General features: G+C 36.5%; 1 protein-coding gene across 6 annotated transcripts in view; it reads left to right on the top strand.

Annotated features, from left to right (window-relative positions):
* MAEA (macrophage erythroblast attacher, E3 ubiquitin ligase) overlaps positions 1–24536 on the top strand; it is a 54334-nt gene that overhangs the window by 17914 nt on the left and 11884 nt on the right. For 5 of the 6 annotated variants that reach the window (XM_069795734.1, XM_069795726.1, XM_069795749.1 and 2 more), the window contains 4 exons: positions 3485–3688; positions 19595–19717; positions 20594–20707; positions 22778–22854. In XM_069795734.1, the coding sequence (XP_069651835.1) occupies positions 3485–3688; positions 19595–19717; positions 20594–20707; positions 22778–22854 (518 nt within the window). The remainder of the gene's footprint in view (positions 1–3484; positions 3689–19594; positions 19718–20593; positions 20708–22777; positions 22855–24536) is intronic. The other variant, XM_069795739.1, reaches the window with a different exon arrangement.

Raw genomic sequence — 24536 nt, 5'->3', positions numbered from 1 at the left:
AGCAAAACACCAACAAAACTTACTGTATCTTGCTTCACTGCACTTGTGAAATGTGACTTGGTGTTCTGTGACTACGTATAACAAACCTCTGTTGAGAGGTAAAATTAATATGAATTTATAGTCCTGAAAAGGAATTTCTCTACCCACAGAAAAGAAATAGTAGCAAAATAAATGGATTTGTGTGCGTTTGCATTAACCGATCACTTGAGGAGCAAAAACCAGTAGAAGATGAGTCTGAAAAATGTTTAAACCCCTGGCGGGGTAGCGGTGGGGTAGCTGTATGCAGTGTTGAGGTTTCTTTGCAGAAGAAAGTGTGAGTTGTCCTTGATTGTTACTTGAACGTTTTTTTATAAACACTAAACTTGCAGGCTGGAAAGTTCCTAGGGAATATTACTAAAAGCATTTTAAACAAAGTTTAGCAGGATAACCTGCTTCTAGCTGTTAAGCTTGAATGCTTGTATGGAATACAGCCAAACTTTCATGCCTTTACCACATCTTTCCAAGAAGAATGAGTTAAAAACGTAAACTATATAGTATAAGCCATCCTTATTCTGGATGGGAATATTACTCATCCTGAGACTCATCAGAACACTTTCTTGAAACAAATCTTGCAGAAAAATGAAAATAGCTCTGTCGCCTGCCTTTAGAGCGGTGCTTTTCCAAAAATAAATAGGTGAAACAAATGGTAGCAAAGTCATTTCATTAAAACTTAAATGAAATAACCAACAGATATAAATCTTGAGACTATATTAAGCGAAGCGTCAAGATACCTTGGAGGTTTGTAACATGAAAATAACGCTGTCATGTATGTTGATTTGGGGTTTTCTGCTTGAACAGGTTAGCTAGGCGTTGAAAAGCTGTTCTGCAAAAGACTTCATAAATCTAATTGCTGTTTTCATCTTTGGTTCGTGAGACTTAAACAGGTCGTGAAGGATATGTTTTCTTCACTTCTATGCTACTTGCAGAAAGAAATTACTGCTATTTCTGAAAGAGGTGTTAGATTTTGCTTGTAGGTGTGTAGTAATGATGTGGAGGAGTAAGTTATTTACTTGTTAAATCTTTGCTGACTGCGGGGGTGTGTCTGAAAGGCATTGCTGAATGTTTTGGGTGCAAGGCTCCATTTTAGTGTAATTGCTCATTTGTTTTTGACTGCCTGAAAGACTGTGGGGAATCTTGTAGCTGCTCAGAAAGAACAAAAGGCAAAAAAATCTGTTTAACAGTAAAAGTCTTCTGAAATACAAAGGTCTTGTTTCAGCTCCAAACTCTCAACTCCAACTGTCTTGTCTGTAATCTCTGCCCCAAGCAAAATGATTGTTTTCTTTAGGGCCTTTGGACCAATGTGGGATCTCTGTTTCCTCCTGTGTTTAGACAAGGATCCGATGAACTGCTGAGATGGCCCTAATAGAATTAGATGGTTCCTTTATTTAACACCTTACCCACTCTTAAAAAAGAGCTTTTCAACACAGCAGGTTTCTTGGGTTCTGAAAATGATCCTGCAGAAACCTAGGCCTTTGTATCTTGTTTAGTATGCTTGTTCCCTCAAGTTCTGTTAATGTCCAGTAGGGCAAGTCCAGATAGAGTTGCCTCAGAGGGTTTTGAAAAGGATCTGTAGCCTTTCTGAAGGCACTAGAATGATCAAAAAAACAGCAAGAGCTGTATAAGTCCAGGTACAAAACCATATAAGGAGAGCCCTTTGGAGTGAGAAGGGGCTCAACCTTTGTGCCTGGCTGCCTTGAATTCTCCTAGCTGTATTCAGAATAATTCTCGAGGTTGTCTTCATGTCTGATAATACTGCAGACATCTAAGAAGTGAAAGTGAGTTTTGGCTTGAGTTAGTGTTTGCTTGCTGAATAGGAAAAGGCTTAGTTTATAACTTAAACAAAATACTGATCTCCAAACCATATGTTACAAAATAAAGCTAAATTCAGTAATAGAAGTAACTCAGACTGCAGTAATAAAAATAACTCAGGCTATAGATGTTTACATTAATTTTAGTAAAATAGTATCTTGTGTAGTGACTAGGGTTTTAGATACTTGAATTTGGTATCAAGGACCAGATCAGAGTCAGGCTTAATTGGGGCAAAGGCTTAGTAGGCTTTTCTTGCACAAGTTTTCATTTATTTCACTTTGCTTTTCAAATATTGACCCTTTCAGAAGAAAATCTGTAAATGAGCATGCGTGGTATGAGCAGTCAGAACCAGCCGGTGCTTCCAGAACTGGAGCTGTTATCCAAGGGTGATACTGCAGCCTCGATAGCCTGAGTGCTGGGAAGATAGCTGTGCCAGCATGGAGTGCAAAGTGGGCTGCCATAAACCAACCAGGTTATTTGGTCTGTGCTTGGTTGGCAAACCTGCATGGACTTCCCTGTTGCCATAGCTGTGCAGTTATTTAAACACAAACCAGTGAGTTTAAAGTCACCGCAAGTAAGGCAACCCAACCTGAAATTGCATCACTGGGTTGTGTATTGCAGATGGGAAAGATACTAAGCCTCCATCGTCTTCTGGTTTGCTTTTACCTTAGCAAGCATATAAAAGTACTGCAAGCTTTCTTTGTGTTCTGTAGCCTGGCATGACCCACAATTGTCACGTGCTGTATACTGAGTCAGCTAGCTTTGAATTATGATATGTCTGTAATAAAATTGCCTAGTAAAGTTTGCAACATAACTAATCAACCATATAACTTTAAGGTTGAAGGAAAGTATGAGCTGCATGTTTGTTTAATTAAAAAAAAGTTGTGGAGATATTTTTGGGGTGTGTGTTTTGCACTGGGCATGCCAATAAGTTCCTTTAAAAAAAAAAGTCATTCTGCTTCCTCTGGACAAATTTATTTTCCTAAGTAAGGCTCCTAACAATCCATGTTTCCAGAGTAGCAGAGGTAAGTAAAATAATACCAGTTTAAGAAAGCTGGTAATTTTTTTAAAACTACTCTAAGATCCTTGACTTAAAGGTGCCAAGAGGCCAAATGCTTATATAATTTTCATTATTGCATGACTGATTAAAATGGCTCCAGTGTATTAGAAGTAATGTGGGTTTACTCTGCATCACTCCTCAGTGTAGAACTAATTCAGTAGGACAGCTGCTTGAGGAAGAAGCCGTGCATAGGTTAGAGGTGGAAATTCATGATTTTCAACTGTTTGGACCAGATGACTGCAAACCTTCACAAAGCTTTTTGCAGACTATTACAGCAGTGGCTGATGTAGTTGTTATGTTGCTGTTTTCGGACTAACAGCACATTAAGCAGAAAGGCACGTACTCATAATGTCAAATAAGTCAAAACTTATATACAAGAATATCTCAGAACTGGACCAGCCACACTGAAACTTACACACTACCATAGGTAACATCTTTCTAAATGAAAGAAATGCTATTGGGAGTGACTGTATAGCATGTAAAGAATGCCTACAAACAATTCTTACTGTGTTTTGCTTTAAAAACAAACTGAAAATGTATAGCTCTTATTTGTTCCTATTAATTTTTACTTTTTAGGCAGTTGAATCAATCCAGGCTGAAGATGAAAGTGCAAAACTCTGTAAACGTAGGATTGAACATCTGAAAGAACATAGTAGTGACCAGCCAGCTGCTGCAAACATGTGGAAGAAGAAACGTATGGATCGTATGATGGTGGAACATCTTTTACGCTGTGGCTACTATAATACAGCTGTAAAACTAGCGAGACAAAGTGGCATTGAGGTTGGTAGCAATGTGCGCTAACTTACTAACAAAATGGTAGTAAAGAGGAGGCTGGCAAACGAGAACAAGCTGCTTTAGCCCTTTAGCAGCTCTTTTTATGTATTAGCATGCCTTTATTGCTTATGCTTATCTGTTAATCATTTTAGGCCTGAGTTTGTTCTCCTTACTTGACATAAATTGTATTTTAATGTATTAAATAAGTCAAAATTGAAGGCATAACTTCTAGTCACGAACTAAATGCTTTTAGATAAACACCTTGCCCTATTAAAACATAGAATAAGTCTCAAATGTCATGCAGAATTTCTTGTTAGAGGCCTTTTAGGCTGCTGATAAAGCAGTTAGTGGAGCTTCCCATCTGTCTAGCCACACTTAAATGATATGCCTAGGTGACCAGACTGAGCAGAATAGCATATGCTGATTGCAGGAACAACTGTTTTATTGTATCATTCTACTATTTAATGCATCCAGAGAAAAGCTGGCTTATACTTTGGAAAGTAAATCTTGATACAGTTTGGGGTCTTAGTAGCCAGTATATTTTGCATGGTCCATAGAAACTTTTTGCGGTTTTGTTTATTTTGTCATTTATGATTCTGTGGCTGTCACTTTCCTTTTTACTGGTTATCTAGTTGGTTTTGCTTCCATCTCATAATTGCTTATGAAGTGTTTGGAGTTTGTGCGCCTTGGTATAGCCTCATTATACAGAGCAACGAATCCATACTGTGGTCCTCTGATAGCCACAAGGATATTAAAACTGATTCTTTAAGAATTTGCTATTTATTTAGAGCAATCATGTTTTGCTAACTTTAGGTAGTATTCGCTATGTGATCCTCAGTGATTCTTGAATCTTAAGTTCTTTTGATAGTCCTGATTGCAGAAGGTATGCAACTCTTCTGGTTAAAATCTTTCTCCTGTAAAGATGCTGAGAGTTTAGTTGTACTATGTGACTTACGTACTTTGCCTTTCTTAGGTGACATAGTTGAACACAACTCTCTGAGCTAGTTGAGGGGAAGAGATTTTTGTTACTGGTGTCAAATTACAACATATATACCTGTTCTTTGTCTTGTACAATGAGCATATTTGTCACATGTCTCTGTTACTCCTTGGCTGCTTTACCGGTCTGATCCTGTTCAACCAGCAGTGATTTCAGTAAATACCAGAAAGGAGACAGCAAGTAGAGGTTGAATGGAAAGGAGTCCTGAAGAAATTCACTGAAGAGGCTGCTATGCCTCACTAAAGATAGCCTATGCATGTGAATCAAAAAAAACCCAAGACAATTATTCTGGGATAATTGCAGCTGAATGGTCAGCAGCAATTCCACTTCTGGTAGATGTTTCCCTCTGTTTTGAGCAGGAGCTCATCTCCTGCTGAATCATCATGCTACTGTACCTACTAGGTCTGCTGAAAAAGCACTATGGAAATATTTCCACTTTCATAGCAAGTTCTATTATGCCTGATTTCAGTAATGTTCAGCTTTGGTTTAGACATGAGCATGGAAGTCAGTCATGATACACTGCAAGACCATGTGGTATGAAGCATTGCACTTGTGAAGCCTTAAAGCTTTTTATTCTATTTGCTGAATAGAAACTTTAGTGTTTAAAAAAAAAAAAAAGTTTTAAATAAGCTTATTTAACTTCTGCCTTCAAGCCTAAGTATTTTTATTTGCATAACATCAAAGTAACTTAAATAATACAAAACTTAGTTGCATGTTGTTGGATGCACTGAGGCCATATTTCTCTTCTAGTTTGCTAAAATGATGCAATTTACTCAACGTTAAAGTTTACATTTTGGCTAAATGAGGATAAGCTTCCCTCAGTCTCTCAACATTGTACTCAGTCTTCCTTACTGTATGGTGATTCTCATTGTGAACAGCTTTGACAATGGTAAGATACTGAGATTTGATTGTTACACAGAATTTGTGGTTTTTCTGGTTTAATAAGACAACATCTCTGTTTCTTTTTGTTCGTTTCTTGCTGAAGGGTATGAGCATTGAAATGTTCTCTAATGGTTAATAATACAACTTTGCTGTAAAGATTACAAAATATGATGATATTTTTCTCTCATCCAAAGTAATCTTTCTGTTTACTGTAGTCTCAACTGTAATTTTGGTAAATGTCTCCACCACTGCACGGTTCAGAAGCACATTGCTGTATAGTGAACCAGGTCATGTGTATTACCCGATATTTTTTTTTTTCATATAGCAAGACAATATTGTTACTATTGGGTAGTCATTATAGCCTACGTAGGAACCTGAAAAAAGGTGGGGTTTTTGCTCAGCTTGTCCACCAGCCAGAGGTGAGGCTGATGGACAAGTTGAGTGTGACCCAGCAATGCGCTCTTGTGGAAAGAAGACTCAACAGCACTCTGGATTGTATTGGGATGAGCATCGCCAACAGGGGAAGGGTGGTGATCCAGCCCCTCTACTCAACACTGGTTACATCAGTCTGAAGTACTGTATCTAGTTCTGGGCTCCCCAGCAGACACACTGGGGTGTGGGATCTCCTTGTACATGGAGATATTAAAATCCAGATTGAACTGGGCAAGGTCCTAAGTAACCTGTTGTAGATGACTGTGCTTTGAGCAAGCGGACTACACAACCTTTAGAGGTCCCAATCTCAACCATTCTGTGATTGTTTCTGAGAGCAAATCTCAACCATTCTGTGATTCATTTCTGTGACTGCAGGCCAAATGGCTAAAAGTGCCCTTTGCAGCTATTTGAAAAGGCTGAAGGAAGTGGCTCTTTCCACTTCAGTTGTAGCTTATGGATCCTAGATTAAGCGTCTTTCAGTAGCTGTTAGACCAGTCTTGGGAGCAAGTCTCAACCTGCTTGTTTCAAGTTCCTTGCCTGGCTTCCAAATGCTAAGAGGCTGGCAGAGCTGTTAAGGTACTTCATGGGTGGAAACAGTTTAGAAAGCATTCTGTTTCAGTGACCGAAGCAAATCATTAAATCATTCATATGTTCGCCAGTAATACACAGCAGATGGTTTGCTCAAAGATTGACGATGCACCATAGTGTCCGATTCTAGTAATTATTGATGGGCTGACAAATTCTTGCCTGCTTTCTAAATCAAACTACCTTCACAGGAATCATATTCTTGAATCCTTGTCAGGGAAGATAAGCACTTAAAGCCATGGTTATAAACTAGGAAGCAAACAACTATGAAAAGAAATGCTGGATGGGAAAAATTATAGGGAAGTTTAATATCAGAGTTATGAGCTACCTCAAGTTAGGAATAACTTCTGGCATGTGGCACATATAAAGCATAATGTTATATGGCAATATAAGAAATCAACTACAAACATGTAATGTGTGTGATATGTCTTTAAAGAAAAGTAATGCTGCTTGGGAAAGTAAACTAAAATGTGAGTAATATTAAAATAAGAGCTGACAGTCAAGGACAGAAATGTCACGTTTGTGCCAAAGTAAATATGGGGGGAAGATTCTATTGTAGACTTTTTTCTTGATGTCTTCTGGCTCCCTAATGATGTGAAAAACAGTTTGGATTGAAGATATAAACTAGATGTTAAGTTTTTGTTATTGCATATAAATGAAGCTCATCAGTATCAGCTTGTTATACTTAATAATGATCTTATTTTGACTCTATTACGACCTTGGAGTGCAACACCAATATAAAAATGCTTATTTTCATCTGCAGATTCATATATTCAGCTAGCTGGTAGGGTTGTCAACTTAAACTTTGCAATTCTGTGTTCTGCTACATTAAATGCTATCTCATTTCTGTGCCACCAATTGATAGGTAAATCTAGTTTTGGAAATGGGATGTTCTAGTAGGAAGTTGGTTGTTGTTTGTAGGTAAGTTTTATAATTAGGTTAGGTATGTAGTTCCTAGGGGTTGTTGTTTTTTAAATTTCATGCTTTTTTTAGCCCCTTTTTTAATAGGCTAGGAAGAAAAAAAAATATGTATAATGTCCTTATGTTCTTTGCTTAATTATGTAATAGCCGTAGTGATTTTTGCCTAGATGATGGAAAATAAACGCAGATTCTGAAGCTGCCAGTCTTTCTTATCGTATGCTGTAAATCCTTTTTCTGTCTTTGCTTAGTTTATTAAAAGAATATATGTCCTTGCCTTAATGGTTATACTGTACAAAAGTTGTACAAGTGGCAATGTTTTTTCTGTGAAGAACAGCATAAATTTAAACCAAGTGCCTGTGTGTTAGGGTAGGGAGCAAATGATTTAGACATCTATAAACCACTGAGGGATACAAGAACTGCTACACCCCCAAGGGGGGTGGGCAGTGGCACTGTAAGGTTGCAGGTATAAGAGAATGCTTGAGTTGAAATAACTCTTTAGTAGCTTAAAACTGGTTAACTTGACCTTGCATCACGGATTATGCATGCCAATCGAAGTTTTGCAAATTAATGTTCCTAGATCAGTAATTCAGTAGGTGCATCATCCTTCAGAGACACTTAACTAGCCATTTGCATTAATACCAAGTGTGCTTTTTGCTTTTGAGAATTGGGGGGGGGGGGGGGGGAATTGAGTATTCCATTGACTTCAAAAGTTTTGTCTAGACATGTGACTGTTCTAAACATTGGCCTGTATTAGAAGGGCTTCTTGACACTTCAACCAGTATTAAACCAATTGACAATAGTCCTATAAAGATAACAGTTTTCTTGAAGTGGGAGTTCAGACCTTTGGTTTTTGTCAAGGGTTTCCTTCTTGAGCAGAACTTCTAAATATGTGGTAATGGTTATTCCCTGGAGAATATCAAAACAGGGCAGATATTGCAAAGCCATTCTGAAAACATTTCATTATCTTTCAAACTGGTATAGTAAATGTATTTTTTTTTAAATAAATTTTTATTAGTATAAATAAAAGGAATAGTAGTCACTTGAAAAGCTGATTATCCTCCATTCTTCCCCTCTCCAATTTGGTCTAGTTCTTCCTCTTTTCTACTGCATAAACACAGCTTCAGTTCTCATAATTTGGAAGCCATTTTGAATGAATTAGCCTGAGTATTTGGAGAGATACCTGCAACAAATTCAGGTGTGTTCCATCATCTTAATTTTGTTATGGAAAGTCATGAAATCTTATTTGATGTCCTTTGGAATAAGAGAAACTTGAATTCTTCAAGTCAAGCTGCATGGCTTTTAACCAAGTACTTGATCTCTTCTTTGTACTAATCTACATCATTGTTCCTTTTTTCAACCCCAAATTTAAAAGTTCTTTCCGTGCTTTATAAAAGTATTCCTCAACACTGTGAAATGGATCCTTCAGCTGAGACCTCAGTAGAGTACTGCTGAATGATTTCTTTGTCTGTTACAGGGCAAAAATCTTACTGAAGCTACCACTTTTAAAGTCATCCTTTCCCTGAATAACTGTTCCTACTTGATGACTCTCCCCAAAAGTGGGAGATGGCAAATCACCTGCACATTTGAGCACCACAAACAGGAACAGTATTAAGTCTTAACTCAAGAAGTGAATGAAAAATGCCCACCAAGAGGACTATTCTAATCAAAATGTGATAGGCTTAGGTTTGCTTAGGTCTCTCTGAAGCTCATCTCCTGATTGTTGACAGAGGAGAGCAGGTGGTATTGAACCCATAGCTGCTTGGATTTTTAAGGGAAGTTCCACATTTAAGAAAAGCTGATTGTCTTTGCCTGTCCCACTGGACTGTAAGTTTCTTATGCCGGTGTAGTTCATGTTCTTCCTCTGAGGGATGTGCAGGATAAAGGCATTCTGTGGTCAGTGAATGCCCACAGCTGCAGGCAGATGTGCAAGTACGATACGGCTTCTGTGTTTTGGAGACTGATCTGTGCTCCACTGAGTCTTTTAACACTGCTAGAGCTGCATTCCACTCTGTGAATGAATAGACTATCACCGTAGCACACTGATAGTAGTATATATGCATGGAGGAAATAAGCACGTGCTTTGTTTGATACAGCTTTGATAGCAGTCTTCTCCCCAAAAGCCTGAAATGGCTATTCAGATTTAAATTCCATGGTTAGGTGAAGTAGAAGTGAAAACTTAAGTCTAGAGTGAAGCTGAAAAAGCTAGAAACTTTTAAAAAAAAAAAAAAAAGGTGAAACTTAAATCTAGACTGAAATCTAAAGTAGTCATAACAAGTTAAATAATACAATTCAAGAGCATTGGATCAGTAACTTTTGAATATTTGAGCAGGATGGATGTCAGTAATATGTGTTTGCGTCAGTAAGAAAGTCATACGAATATTTAGAAAAACTTAAGTTTGGGTGAAGGAAGCCATATGATCTTAAAGTTAAAAGCTAAATAAGTCCTTCTCTTAACAATCATACCAGCATACCCTTAGAAGTCTTCCCTGTTAAGACACGTAGTCCAAGAATGGCTTGTAGGCAAACATAAAAATATGTATTAAATTAATTCATGAAAACAAGTTTATATTCATAACACTTCAGTTTTTAAGTAGGTAAATAATATTCAGCATAATGCTTGAGTGTATTCTTTGCTTCACTGTCATGCAGAAGATAGACAAGCTGACTTTTTAAATTTGGGCTGAATGGCAAAAGTGTCTTTTGTCTGGAGCTATATGTGTCCCTCTCATGAGCTGCTGTTCCCACACTAGAGATGTATGAGAAAGCTACATGTGAAGGAGCTCCTAAACTGGAGCTCTTATTTAAAGGTGCCGGGATGTTAACTTGTGCTGTTTTCAGTTACCTTACAGCACTAGGCTATAGAGGAGCAACTCAAACTCCTTTAAATGTGTTTTGGCTGTTCTTAGCGTAGGCATGGCAACCTTCAGTAGATTGATATAATGAATGTCTGGGTGTGTTCATCTGAATTTCTAAGTGCTGTAATTCCTGAACAGCCTTACATCTGCAGTTTCTCTGAAGCATCTTTGGGAATTAGAATTATGTAAATGTGAAATAGTCAAGATCGATGCAGAATAACAAACTTTCTCATTACAAATCATTTGACACCTCAAAAGCCAACAACATGAAGTGTGCTGTGATGTTGAATGTCTATTTTTTCAGTCCTTTTAGACAGAGTGGGTTACCTATAGTGTATCATAAGAGCTGATTTATTACAAAATGCTTAGTTGGGAAGGCTAGTGATTCAAGAAAGAGTCTTGAATTGAAATTTTATCTAAAGGGAGAACGGTGTTATCACCTGTAGATTGCCTAGATATAGAAGAAGTTTGGTTTCAGTTATGCCTCTGAGATTTTTTCTTATTGTACATTCTTCCTGCCAGACATTCCTTCAAAGTGTAAATGTTACTTTATATTTAACACTTTCTCTTATTACTGTACTAGATGAGAGGAGTTTGCTTTTTGTGAATGTGTGTAGCTTGCTCATACAGACTGATCCTGCTTGGACAAAAGCTGCAGAGCTCCTGCTTAACTGGCAATGGATTAGTTCTCTTTCCTCCACTAGAAGAGGCTACAACAGAAAATGGCCAAGGTAGAGCTAAGACCAGAGGCTTTTTTTTTTTTTTTTCCCTGCCCAGTGATGCATCTTAAGCTCTAGAGGCTTTGTCGCATTACTCTAGCGTAGTCATTTATTACTGGGTTTAGCATGGTATAATGTACTGCTGGATAAGGTGCAGCCATTTGCTGAGCTACAAAAATTGCTGAGGCAGGAGTAAAGGATGCATTGGGAAAACAGCTTGCTAATAACCAGCCTAAGTGCTAGCTGCAACTGTGAGGCTCTACCGAAGTGGCTTATATGCATGAGCATAAGTAGGTGGATTAAACATTTCTCTTTATTTGGCTCTGGAGCAGTCAGTACCAGAATATGTGTAGTTTTGGTGACCACACCTTAGGAAACCTGTTAGAAAATTTGGAGGAAGATGACTGGAAAATGTAAGGGGGTGGGTGCTTTTCCTAGGTGTGAGAGCAAAAATTACATCCTGAGGAACTTTATAATCTAGTATAGAGAGGCTTGGGGAGGAAACAGTGCACAGAATCAGAAGTCAGAAAAATTCAAGTCTGAGATCAGGACACAAGGTTAGAACATGATTTAATCACTAGAACCAACTACCAAAACCAAGTACCAGCATCTCCTAATGTTAGATAAAGACAATAATCTTCTGACAGATAATCAGTCAATGTAAGTTACTGGGGTCTTTCAAAAGTAACCATGTACAATTAAAAGGTCTGTGCTATATGGAGGACATGGAAGATGCTATCATATGAAAGCTCGACTGTACACCATGGGATACTGTGTTTACTTTGTAGACAAAAACTTTTCTGGCTCTTCTGTTGATGAATCTGTGGTTTGGCTGTCTGCCTTTGCTTTTTTCTAACAACTAGCTCTGCAGCTGGCTTTTGAGTAGGACATTCCGTCAATTACTCTGTTTATTTTCTCTGTAATCCTGTTAATGTGTGTAGCATTATAACACTTAATAGTAATTTAATGAACTTCAGACAACATTATTTTATGAGCAGAGAGTAAGGAGGCCTCTTAATGTTAATTTGTGCCTCACTTCAACTGATCTTCAGTAACTGCGATGTTGCTCTATTGTCATCACCTATGCCATTGTTTTCTTAATAATTTGTTTCCCTTTGATCTCAATGCAGTTTATACATACTCTGCATTGACTTTGAAGGAATTGTAACCAGCAGCCTTTTATTCCTCCCCTTGTATAGGAGCAGAGGAATTGGGTGGTGGTCTCAGTTCATGTTACTGTCATCAAAACCTATTGCACTGTCCCACTTTTCACCTGCACCTCATTTTTTCTTTCTGCACATATTTTCAAGTAGGCAGTGTTACTGTGGTGTGTTCCAGTCTTCCTGCTCCTGCCAACTGATGTCTTTTTTGCTGTTTCCTCACTGTGGAAGTATGCTAACCTCTTTCTTCTTCCCCAGATGGTCCTTTTGTCTATCTTGTAGCTCCTTGTGTCCACCTTCTTCCCAAGTTGTGTAATGGTAGTCATGGTATCTAGCTGATCCCTGGATTTGCTGTGTATTCATCACAGAGGAAATTTTAACAAATTAATATACAAGACTAATTTGACCTTTTTGTTTGTAACTGTTCATTATTGCATTTCTATTTCACTTCTATAGAACTAAATTATATTGAAGGTTATGTTGTAAGTTGAGGGTATGTAGTTCAGTATGTGAGTAGTCATTGAAAGCTTAACACAGCTTTTTTGATGTTGTTGTTTTAGTGGTCTAAGTGTTTATTGTATTTCATGTACAAGTAGTTTAAATGAATGCTTACCATACTACTGAATGCTAAAGTGCATCAGCAAAGCCTTTTTTAATATGAATGTAGTGCTCTTATGCATGTAATATGTACAGATAGATAGTCAATCTTATTAAAACTGTCATTGGTACATACTCTTGGTAACAAGCCACTGATAGCTTGAGGCATACTGGCCTATTTTCAATTTCGTATTGATGCTAGTAAGCAATTAAAAATAAACAATTTGCATGTTCAAAAAAATACAGAAACAGCATCTTATGATATTATGAATCACCTATTTTATACAACAAATAGCCTATTTTATGACTGTTGTTTTTTTCCACAAAGGAAGCTTTCTTTTCTACAAAATGCTATCTTTTTCCACCTGGATCAAGTTGTTGGGGTTTTTTTTTTACCTTTTCTAAAGCCTAACTTTTCTGTTTTGATGAATTACCTTGTTTTGAGGATAGCTCACAGGGGATTTGAAAATACCAAGTACTGCATGTTTTAGTACTCGTTTCTATTTTGTTTTGAGCCTTGTTAAAGATTCACAGTTTGTATGTGAAATATTCTGGGTTTTATTTTAATACATAAATGTTCATGTGAATTATAAGGGATTTTATCATACATTCCTTCTGACAGCTTTCCATACTTGTGGCTGGAGATGTCATAAAATAGAAGTACTTCAACTCGTGTGCAGTGTGGAGACCAATGGAGAGGAATGACTTGACTTGACTGCTCCAAATTTTAAAATATGTTACATAAATTAAAACCCTCACATGAATACTACATAAGTTTTGAGCTAAATCTATATTGCTGCTAGAGAAATGATGCTTTTGTTCTTTTTAAGCCATTTTTTTATGTAGGATCAGATGCAAATTGCTATTTTGTTGTGTCTGGTGCTGAAATGTATGAGCAGTTTCACTGGTGAATTTAGAGTCACTGGTCTAGATCTGAAACTGTATATTGAGGAGTTTAGGTTTTATATTTGAGAATGGACAAATCAAAACACTGTCTTACATATTAAAGAGACAAAATCATTACTGAGTCTTCAAAAACCATTTGTAGTGAAGTTCAAATTTTTACCTGCTGTGAAACAGAAACTCTACCTCTCATACTAATCTGCATATTGCTATTTTAGTTATGACTGTGAAACTAATGAATGATTGTAACAAGCAAAAAAATTTAGTTTGCTTGAGGTATAGTTACAATGTAAAGATGTTTCACTTTAAAAAAAAAAAAGTTGGATGAAGGCTCTGTGTATGTGCTGTTTTCTAAATAAAGTCAGGGCTTTCTAAACGCATCCTAGGGGCACTCTTAAATTGCCATGTTTGAAGAGGTCACTTCTACTATGTGACTAAAACAGAACTCTTGGGTGGAGTTACTGTTGTTGAACTTTGATATCTTTATTTGGCTACTGAGAATCAGTTAGTTTGTAGTGAAGTGAATAAAGTTTGCTTGAGGTCTTTTGGAATTCTGTGCAAATACTTGAGCCTATTATCAGTAGTTGCACAAGTCCTACCAAAGAAGAAAGGCAAACAAGTTTGATAGGCGTTCACAATTTTTAGCAAGACTCTGCTTTTTTTTCTATTTGCTTAGATCCTGTAAATATGTGGAACCACTACTGCTTTTTTCCCAATTCACTACTGAATTCTCTTAATTGTGCATGACCTTAAACTTTGGCTTTAAATTAAAGGTAGTCCACACTTTGATATATGGCTGCCAATTTCTCACTTGGTTCACAACTTTGTAATAGACATAGGTGTGTTTTAATTTCAAATTCATGCGAAGCTAAAATAATCCACTAGTTAAAACCAAATTACCCTACTACCTTTATATGCACTTTCTCATTATTTCACAGCTATTATTCTTCATATAACCTTCACTGTATTTTTGTGAATCATTTTTCCTTTCTGTAGCACAACCATGTGAATTTATGAAATTCTGGACCCATTTTTGTTTTCTTCTTAGTTTTGGTGTCTGAAATTACTGTTTAAAGTAGTGATCATTTTTCATTACAAAGCAGTTATTCCATGACTTCTAGAACTCATGGAGTGTGTCTTCCTGCAGGTTTGTCCTATAGCTGATGTAAGGTATATTCTGAATGGCCCCTCTGTGGAGAAAAACTTCAACAGATCTTTCCAGTGTTGACTCCTTGGTATCTGACAACAGTACGTGTTTGCTGCAACCTTTCCCTCCAGCGAGGGCAGGTGCTGGAGTCTCCTGAAAACGAGACACTGCTAAGGAGAGCAACCTGGCAAGGAGAGAGGTCCCCAGAGAATTTGGCCCCTGTCAACTCCTGCTCACACTGACCAGAGAGTCCAAAAGCTGTTCAAAGGAGGGGATGTGCATATACATGCTTGGGATGTTCTTAATAAGAACCCATCTCAGAAAATGGAAATACCATACAGGGATATAGCTTTTATGTTGGCCAGGAGTACATATGTAGCAATAATCATCATAAAGGAATCCTTGTTCTCCATAGTATTTTATATCTTAATAATTGTAGTTCTGTGCAGAATCATAGGGTTGGTAGCCTCCCTCCCTGGAGGCACTTGCAGCTTAAAAAGACGTGGTGATATTTTAAAAGCTATTTATATGTAAATCAGGCAGAGCACAGAGTGATGGATAGATGTATTCTTTGTTTAAGTAAGTCTTTCTGATTTCACTTAAGTGTCTTCAGCCTTCATGTGCAGTTTTCTCTAATAATACATGTTTTTCTCTAAAGTTTGCACTGTTGTAATGGAACAAAATAGTCTTTTTATGATAAAGTTCATCCAGTGCTTTAATAGCTACCCTTCTGATACCTGGTTAGTGACTGCTGAATAGAAAGGAAGGTTAGTTCACTTTAGTCCAATAGTTTTTTAAGCAGAAATGATAGAATCTAGGTGGTACTTTCTTGCTTGTACTGGAAGGAAGAAGAATGCTTATGCTGTGTTCCCCCTCTCTAGTGTTTGGATAGTTGTCAGTAATACTTACGGACAGAATTCTTCTCCTTGAGCCATTTGAAACTATTTTTCAGTACAACTGTAGAAGCCTAACTAAATGAAAGTTTGATGTTAATCAGTCTTCTTACCCAATGTCAGGTATTCTGCATTTGTAAGCAAGTTAAGGCAAGGTAATTTAGGCAAAATTATCATGGTGATGCACAGGAGGCTGGAAAGTCTGTGCGAAGAGTTATGGTTTGATAACAATACTGAAATAATCTGTGTGCAGGGTTCTCCTATACTTCTACAGCACTGGAACTAAAGTATTGCAATCACTTTTACAATGTGAAGACTGAAATTGTGAAATGAAGGAAGACCTTACGGTGTTGCAAAAGATGGTAATTAAAGACTTTAGAATTGCTTTTTAATTTATATACAAGTCAGAAATCGTTTGCTGTGATGCTAAATGCTGTGTCAGTTGCGGGGGGGTGTGGCAACAGATTTCTTGCTTCAGCTTTTTCTCTACCTGCAAAACTGGTGGCAATATTTCTCTAAAACTGCATATTTACTTTCACTCAATTTTATGTGTAAACAAATTATATAAGATACTTCTTTTGTAATAGCATGCTAAATCTCAGTGCTGGTTTGGGAACTGAGAAAGACAATGTTTCTGTATTGTCTACAGCCTATGCAACTCTGAATTGCAGAAAGCCTTCAGAAGACTATTCAGGATTGGGGTCTTAGGAGGATTTTTCTGATGGACATGAGATACTTCTCACAACTGCCAACACGGTTAACCGGTTCCCATCCATACACAATGTGGCAGACAAGTACTTCCCCAGTACTGGCCTGTGTAGAAGAGCTGTGCTGGTTTTGATAAAGCCAAATAATCCTCTGATACTCCTTTCTTCTATTTCCTTAGTCCTGGCTAATGAAATATACCATGGAGAGCCATCAAGAGTAGGCACCACCAAAAAAGGAAGACAGGAAAGCATGATCAGATTAAGAAAACTTGGGTGACATGAGCATGTGTGGGTTTTTTAAAGGTTTATTGCCTAACTGTGTCTTAGTATTTTTCTTCTATCAATCTGCATGATTATGACTTCTAACTACTTTTTATCAAATGCAAAAGCTATTTCTTTCCCTACAGATGGATTTCTTAATGCTTTTTTTATATTGTTCCCTTACTTTCTATCTAGTCAGCAGAGAAGAAAATCCTATTTATTGGTGCAATTTAAATGTGATTGTTAGTTCTGAAAGAAACTCTTTTAATTAAAAATGTTCTCTGTTTTCTGGATACATACTGTCTATTTAATAGAGATGGCTGCCAAGCTTTGACTTCTTTTGGCAACCGCAAATCTAATTAGCATTTCTGTACCAAATAGAACCTTTTTTATTTTAAATTTGCAAAAGGAACGTAGGAATTCTCTTTTTATTTAAGAGTTTTGTCTGCCTCTGCAGCTACTACCATCTTCTTGCTCATAGTTGAGGGTTGCTATACTAACACCTGATTGAGAAATGCATATGGTTGGGATTCTCTCACCAGCTCATTGACTTTAAACAAATGCTGCCCTTATGCTGCTTTAGAAATTTTTTTTTTTGTGTGATGAGGCTTAAACTATAAAAAGCTAACAAATGAGTTGAAACCAGTGATTTGTTGTCTGCCTAGCATATCTAGTCCTTTTTTAATGTAGAAGAAAATGCTTTTGTTTTAATCTGGTGTAAAAGCAAATGCTGTTCATTAAGAGGGCGCATAGCTCAAATAAGCTTAAGGAGATATATGGAGATGTTATTATTTTTAACTCAAATTGAATGGTCTTTCCATTCAGCAGCAATGAGGAAAAATATGCAAGCAAGATAATGAATGTGGTTGCATTACTTGTCAAATAACTTATACAAATGAGTTACATGGGCAAGAGGTTTTTTGTGGTCATGTTATCACACACAGGGCAATAATGCAGTTGTTCTTTCCACTTGAGAATATCATCAGAAAAACTTTGGACTACCAAAAAGGAAGATTACTCTCATGTTCTTGTAGGAAAACTTAAAAAATAAGTAAATAAATTCCATTTGTGGAATAGGTTGAAATTCTTTCAGTCCATTTGCCAACATGTTGATAAAATACATTTTTTTATCCTTAAGGGGATGGCAGGAGTCAAAGTCCAATCTTAATTTGGTTCTATAAACTTGTAACTGCTTTAGCTCTGACCTCAGTCTGATTTACCTGGATTTGATACCACTAGAGCTGCATGAGGCCCTTTATTCTTTTGATGGTATAATGGTTTTGTTGCTGTGTTTATACAATCTATAAAATGCAGTTGCATGTCAACTATCCTTAATATTTTGGTTTTAAGCTTGTGTTCCAGTCATGAGAGAAAGCTTTAGTAAAAGCTGCAACTTGTGCTGCACTTTAGAAATACATGTGGCCTGTTTGCATTTTTGTAAATAAGCATTCTGACAAACCTAACATGATCTGGTCCATTTTTCCAATAGTATTAGACTTCTTGTATTTATAAGGAAAAATTGGCTAATGCAATGCAAGATGTGAATGTGATATGCCTGATGCTACTTCTATTTTTTATCTTTGTCTTGGGGAGGTATAAATTCTAAGACTAAGTATATTCAGCTGTTCTAACAGCTGAAAATGCCATCTATTTCTCAGAGTGGTTTTGTTCACTAGAGCTACTGTAATATTTGTGATATTCAGCATTTCAGTTGCATAATTTTCAGCATTTTGCTGTGAAGTCTACATAAAAATGAACTTGTTCAAAATTAGAGTGCATATTAATCAAATAAGTTAGTACTGGATTTCTGTTTGTGTAGTGAATTATGGTTTCCCACAGTGTATTTTCTTCAACAAGGTATGAACTGTCACAGCATAATGTATTTATGCAGCTCTGAAATAACTTCTGGTGCTGCCAGTTCAAAATGGATCCACTTTATATCATTTGGGAACATCTACCCAAGCCTTTTTTTTCAGCAGAAATACATGGAAAAAAAGAAATTATTTGATACCCTACTAGATCTTAAATTGTATTCAGTCGTGTTTGCCTTGGTTGGTATGAATGTGTGAAGTTGCTGGTAATTACAAAGTAGCATAGGCGTATTACAGGTTTGCCCCAGGCAAATTTGATAGTAGATTGCTCCTTTTTCTTCGAAAACATCTGTTTGTAATAAGTACTTGAGGAATCTTGCAACCCTCCTGTTGCCTAACTGTTTTTAATATAGTATTATAATTATAGTATTATAGATATTTGTTTTATCACCTCAGTGTCGGATGTTGTAGAAAGAAGTATTGTAAGCAATCGAAGGTCTGGATCTTACAACTTTAAGCAAGTGAGAGAAAATGTATTGGAGACCTTGGACCATTGTAGGACTTTGCTTAAAACTCAATAGTTACAGATGGCTAGGTGAAGTAGATTTAGATTCTCTTCTGCCTTACTTTTAGCAAATGTTATGGCATTCTCATGGTCCAATTGATATAGTAGGTCAAGCTGTAAGGAAACTAAATACTCCTAGAAGTGTGAACTGCACTGAAGTGATCATGGGATCTTGTCACTTCCTGGGCAAAGCTCCTAGGTTTAATCTTTACTCTTTTTCTTTTTTCCTAGTTCTGTTGTATAAGTAGACTCAGAAAAATATTGTCACTATCTCACTATCAGAATATCTCAGTGCATGGAAATGCAGTCTTTAAAATATACTGTAATGTCTTTTTTGTTAAGTGCTGTCCTAAAAACCAAAGGTCTCTGTTCTAGAGCCTTTTTTTTAATCTCTAGTCCAGCTCTGTTGAAGAATGCATTGCTGTGTAAAATATCAGTAAAATTTAACAAGACCTGTTTTCCTGTTTGTTTTTGAAGGACTTGGTAAATATTGAGATGTTTTTGACTGCTAAAGAAGTGGAAGAGTCATTGGAAAGACAAGAGACTATGACTTGTTTGGCTTGGTGTCATGATAACAAATCCAGGCTCAGAAAAATGAAGGTATGAAAATGTAACGTGGTCACGTTTTCCTTAATTTTTGGGTTTCTAAACTACTTGGATATTTGATGTGGTCAATTTGGTTTAAATTACAGGTCTTGAATGAGGCCTTGTATAAAAGTAAGGACAGTAAGTACAAAACTCTTCTTTTAAGAAGGCATAGGTAGTTGGAGCTAAACTAGCTGACACAAATGCCAAACCTGGAACTGAGTGATAGGTCATCTTATAGATGCAAATGTTGTCTCAACAAATTACACTCAAATAAAATAATAATATTCAGTTGGTTTTAGTGTGATTTACAGACATCTAAATGTAGAAGTATGTAGTGTTTTCATGCATGTGAACTTACATTTATAACTCTTTGCATCCTGCTGAGAATATAACTCAGTTTATATATGAAGATATCTTAAGAGTGAGATTAATTGGTAAACCTATGTCCTCAGACTTAACACTGAGAGAAATTACATACAGATTTTTGCCTTAGTATTTTTTAATTGTTGTATATAATAAAACTTGAGCAAAGAACTAACTTTCTGTGAGAAGCTACTGTTGAAATTTTTTTTTAATAAAAGCTGAGTCTAATCAAGTAATAAACACAGTAAGTCTTTTTCTAGCTATTGAATACCATGACCTGAACATGCTGTATACTTGTTCCTATGCACTTGGTTTAAATTTCCTTGTCTCTTAAATTTTGCATTTCAAAACACGCTGTAATCTTTTATAGGGCTTGCAGAAATCTGTTTTTAACTGATATTAACCAAAATCCCTGCCTCCCTCAAAGATGTTTGTGTCTTATTTTTTAAACTAAGCGCTTTCTTTAACCAAAAATGTTTGAGTGCACTTAATGATAAGCAAAGAGTGACGTTCTCTGTCACTCAGGGGCGCCAAAATGAGAATGAACCGAAGATGGGACGCAAAAGTAAATCGGCCAGTGATTACTCTAAAGAAAATGATGATCTTGTTATGGAAACCATTAAAGGAAAACCAGAATTGGTATGTAAACACTGTTGCATAATTATACTGCTAAAAAATCCCCCCTGCGTAATCTTAATATGCTAAGTAATATAAGAAATAAAATCTGAACGTCTTACTCTTTCATCACCAATCTTCAACAAGCAATAAATAAGGAAAAATCTTCCCCATCCCTCTTTTTGGAAAACAACAACAACAAAATCTATTTCTGCAAGCCCTACTCTTTTTTTTTTTTTTCTCTTTATTTCTTTAACAAAAAAACCCAACACACAAAAAAACCCTAAAACACAAAAAACAAAGCTAAGGCTGTGAGAGATCAGAGTTGGAAGAAGAGAAATCACTATGCTTCTTTTTGAAACACAAATAAACATTTCTTCTGTTTCTGGTTGCTTAGCTCCTCATCAGTGTTAATGTTCTAAAATCCCAGCCACCACCTTAATTTAATGCAAGCCTAACCTAAAAATTAAACTGGATGTTGGCCCCGGGAAAGCACATAGCCCTATGGTCTTTGCAGATATGAGCTATCTAAACTCTTGTGAATAGCTACTGTGGAATTGTGTGGAGATACACAAAGTTGAAATGTATGCATCATCTGATTCTCTAGGACTCTTTTCTTCTAATTACACTTGTCCACAGAACCCATACAGCCATTGGCTTGCAGCTTACTTGGAGAATCATAAAAACAAAACAGAAACTCTGAAGATTGTTTTGGGATGTGGGTTTTTTGCTGTTGAAAGATTTTCATGAAATATTAAGCCCTAGGATTTAGTATCGTTAACAATTAAAAAGCTTGATCAATTTTTTAGTAGAAACGAACTTAGCTAAAAATCTGAGGGGTTTGTGCAAAATAGTCCTATTTGAAATTTTCAAATAAAGTAGAGGAGAAATTTTTATTCTCTGCTAAACATGGGCTTGAGTACAGAAAAATGCATAGTTGGAAAATAATTTATTTGCTATTCCTTAAATGAGTATATTTTAACATATGACAGAATGCATCATTTTTATGTTGAAATGGCTTATTTCAAATCTTAAAATAAGCAATTGTTGCAATGTATGCATTAGTCACCCCAGGCAGTTAACTGATACAAATTTGGAGTTGCTCAAATTCCTACTGAAGTCACTGAGGAATTTTGATATTACTGTGCTGATGGACAATAAACAAAAGGCAGCTATTCATTAGAAGCGTGAGGAAGAAAAAAAAAAAAAAACATTTTCCAAATGGAACAGAGTAACTCAAGGAATACAGTTCTTTTCAAGATTCAGAGGGCTTCAGGTTTTTATTCATAAGGTAATTGTTAAGGTAATAAAACAGTTGACTGTGTCCCTGTAAAGAAGCATAGTGACTTGTTCTTTTATGGGGGGAGAATCTTTTTCTTTTTAATTCCACATATTCAAAGTTTTTTTATAGATTTTGTGAACTGGTGATGGAATTTGATTTAAAGGGACACTGTCAACTTCATTAGGCTTCAAATTTTACCTTTTTCCAAAAACAGGTAAATGCCACTTGGTTTTCTTGTTTGAGAGTTGTTTCCAGCATGGCTTTTAGATGTTTGACAAGAAGAGTGGGATAGAAGTTTGAAGAAAGGGAGGGAGGGAGGGGATTGCAGCAACTTAAACTCTGTGCTGTTTTTTGTTAATACTGAAAAGACTTTCAAAATAGTGTTCAAAGACTTGTTTCTTCCTTGCAGTCTTCTGGGTAGACCTCTCTTGTCTAAATTATCACATAGCACAAAACTTCTGTTAAATTTACTACTTTAAATTGTAAGAAAGCACAAAGAAACCAGCTGTTACTCTCACTTGCATCTCAGGTAACAATGCTTTCAGTCATTAGGAAAAAGTTCATCCCTGCTAAATAATGAAGTTTTGAAGGAGGCAAGAAGAGGAGGGTTTTGTTTGCTTTTAGGGAATTCTGTGTTGATGTCTTGTCCATAAAGTCAGCATTTCAACTTTTTTTTGCATGAATGCCTAAAAGCAAGCAAACAAGGTTGCATGTTATTAACACTCTTTTTTTGTTGTGCATACATGGTACTTAGCATACTGTGCAGTGCAGTTTTGGCACCAACTAAGACCTTGTCTTGTCTTTAATCTCAGAGCTGTCTGGAGTTCAGCCTAAGGATTCAGGAGTTCATTGAACTCATTCGACAGAACAAGAGACTGGATGCTGTGAGGTATGAAATTAGGATGCTTACCAAACAATTTTCTTAATAAGCTGGTATTATGCTCCATTAGAAACATGTGACTATTATTGCAACACCCAGATGCCTCACTGTTGTAAAGGATCTTGCTAGTGTTGTGATCAGTCTTCGGATTTAAGCTGGGGTTTAATTTTTTTTTTAAAGGCAAGGCATCATTCCACAGCTGCACCTTTTTAAAAACTTAATGTTGTCACTGAAATTCTGCATCTTCTTACTCCTCAAAATCAAGGTTTAGAAAATTAAATTAATCTGTTTTATAAAACAGTTGTATTTTCTGGTGGCATATAATGTAACGAACATATTTACGCTTAACTAATTTTCAAGAGGTACAGCTAGCTTCTCATAGGAATTTATTGGAGTTTTAATCACAAAAAGTACTAAAAGGTTAATGAAACACCTATCTAAAGCTTAACGTGTCAATTTTTACTGAATTCTCTTCTGCTTTACTATCTTCATTAAGCTTTTTGTTTTACAAGTTATGCTTTAGGCCAGGTTCACCTTTTCTATTGAATGCATAATTAGGAGTTTTGTATTGCCATGTATGTGAGAATGAGCTATGTGGTGTTACCCCCACTCCCTTCCCCTGGCCCCAGATGAAGAAACCAACTCAATATCCATTTTCATCTGTTTTGAACTAGTTCAGTGGGGACTACTTTGAGAAGAAAGCAACACTGTCCAAGGTGGTGTGAATCAGTAACAGAAATACAGTCAAACCTAATCACTGCCTGACTTCAACCACAAGACAGTCTTTCTGGCACTACTTATAATATCAGCACATGAAGCAATTTACATTTTTTAGTTAGTGGTCCTGATTTGATTTAAGGTGTTGGATAACGCATATTTAAGGTTCCAGGATAACACAGGAAACCAGTTCGGCTGAAATGAGTGGAATTTCAATACTGGGACTATAAAATGTTGGTTGATAATTCTGTGTTGATAATTCTGATAAGCAGTGATCTTGCCAGCACCACAAAGTATGATACAGGTGGCAGAGCTACTGAAGCTTACACATGGACGAGGGAGAGAGCAGCTCACAGCAGGCTCTGTTCTCTAAGAATATTTAAACCTTAGGGAGAGATGACAACATTTATGGCCAGACTTGAAGCTTTGCTGATACATTCTGGTGATAACACTGTTGCCACTTAACATTTCTGACAAGTTTTATGTTAAAGAAGTTGCAAGTCATACTGCCTTTAAAACCATACTAGCTGCTCCAGAAATTAAAATCAGCAGGAGGCTTGTGTTTGTGGCAAAGCTGCTTTTTGGTCAGAGGAGCACAGAGCTATAGAAAACACACAAAATATCATAACATAAGCACAGACTGAAAGCATTCTAGCGCATTCCCAAGTTTTAGATGTAGAAATTCTCCTGCAGGGAAAACCATGTAACTTTTCTTGAGTAGAATGGGTGAGAAAGACTTGGTTAAAAACAAGAGTAAAAGAAAAGGTAGTACAAGTATGTGGAGAGGCCAGTGTAATACTAACACCACCCCCAAAGTTACCTTAAGTTTTAGTTATTTGCAGTTGTTATTTCTAACTTCATTCAAATGTGTTGCTTGCTTTGAGCTAACTCGTATCATTCCTACTTTGCCCTACTTGCACCTAAATCATTGTTGTGTTGGCCCCAGCCAATGCAAATGTACGATCTGATAAACT

This window comes from Haliaeetus albicilla, chromosome 1, assembly GCF_947461875.1.
Source record: "Haliaeetus albicilla chromosome 1, bHalAlb1.1, whole genome shotgun sequence".
Taxonomy (NCBI): Eukaryota; Metazoa; Chordata; class Aves; order Accipitriformes; family Accipitridae; genus Haliaeetus; species Haliaeetus albicilla.
Note: the sequence above shows the minus strand (reverse complement) of the source record. Positions and strands in the feature narration are given on the sequence as shown.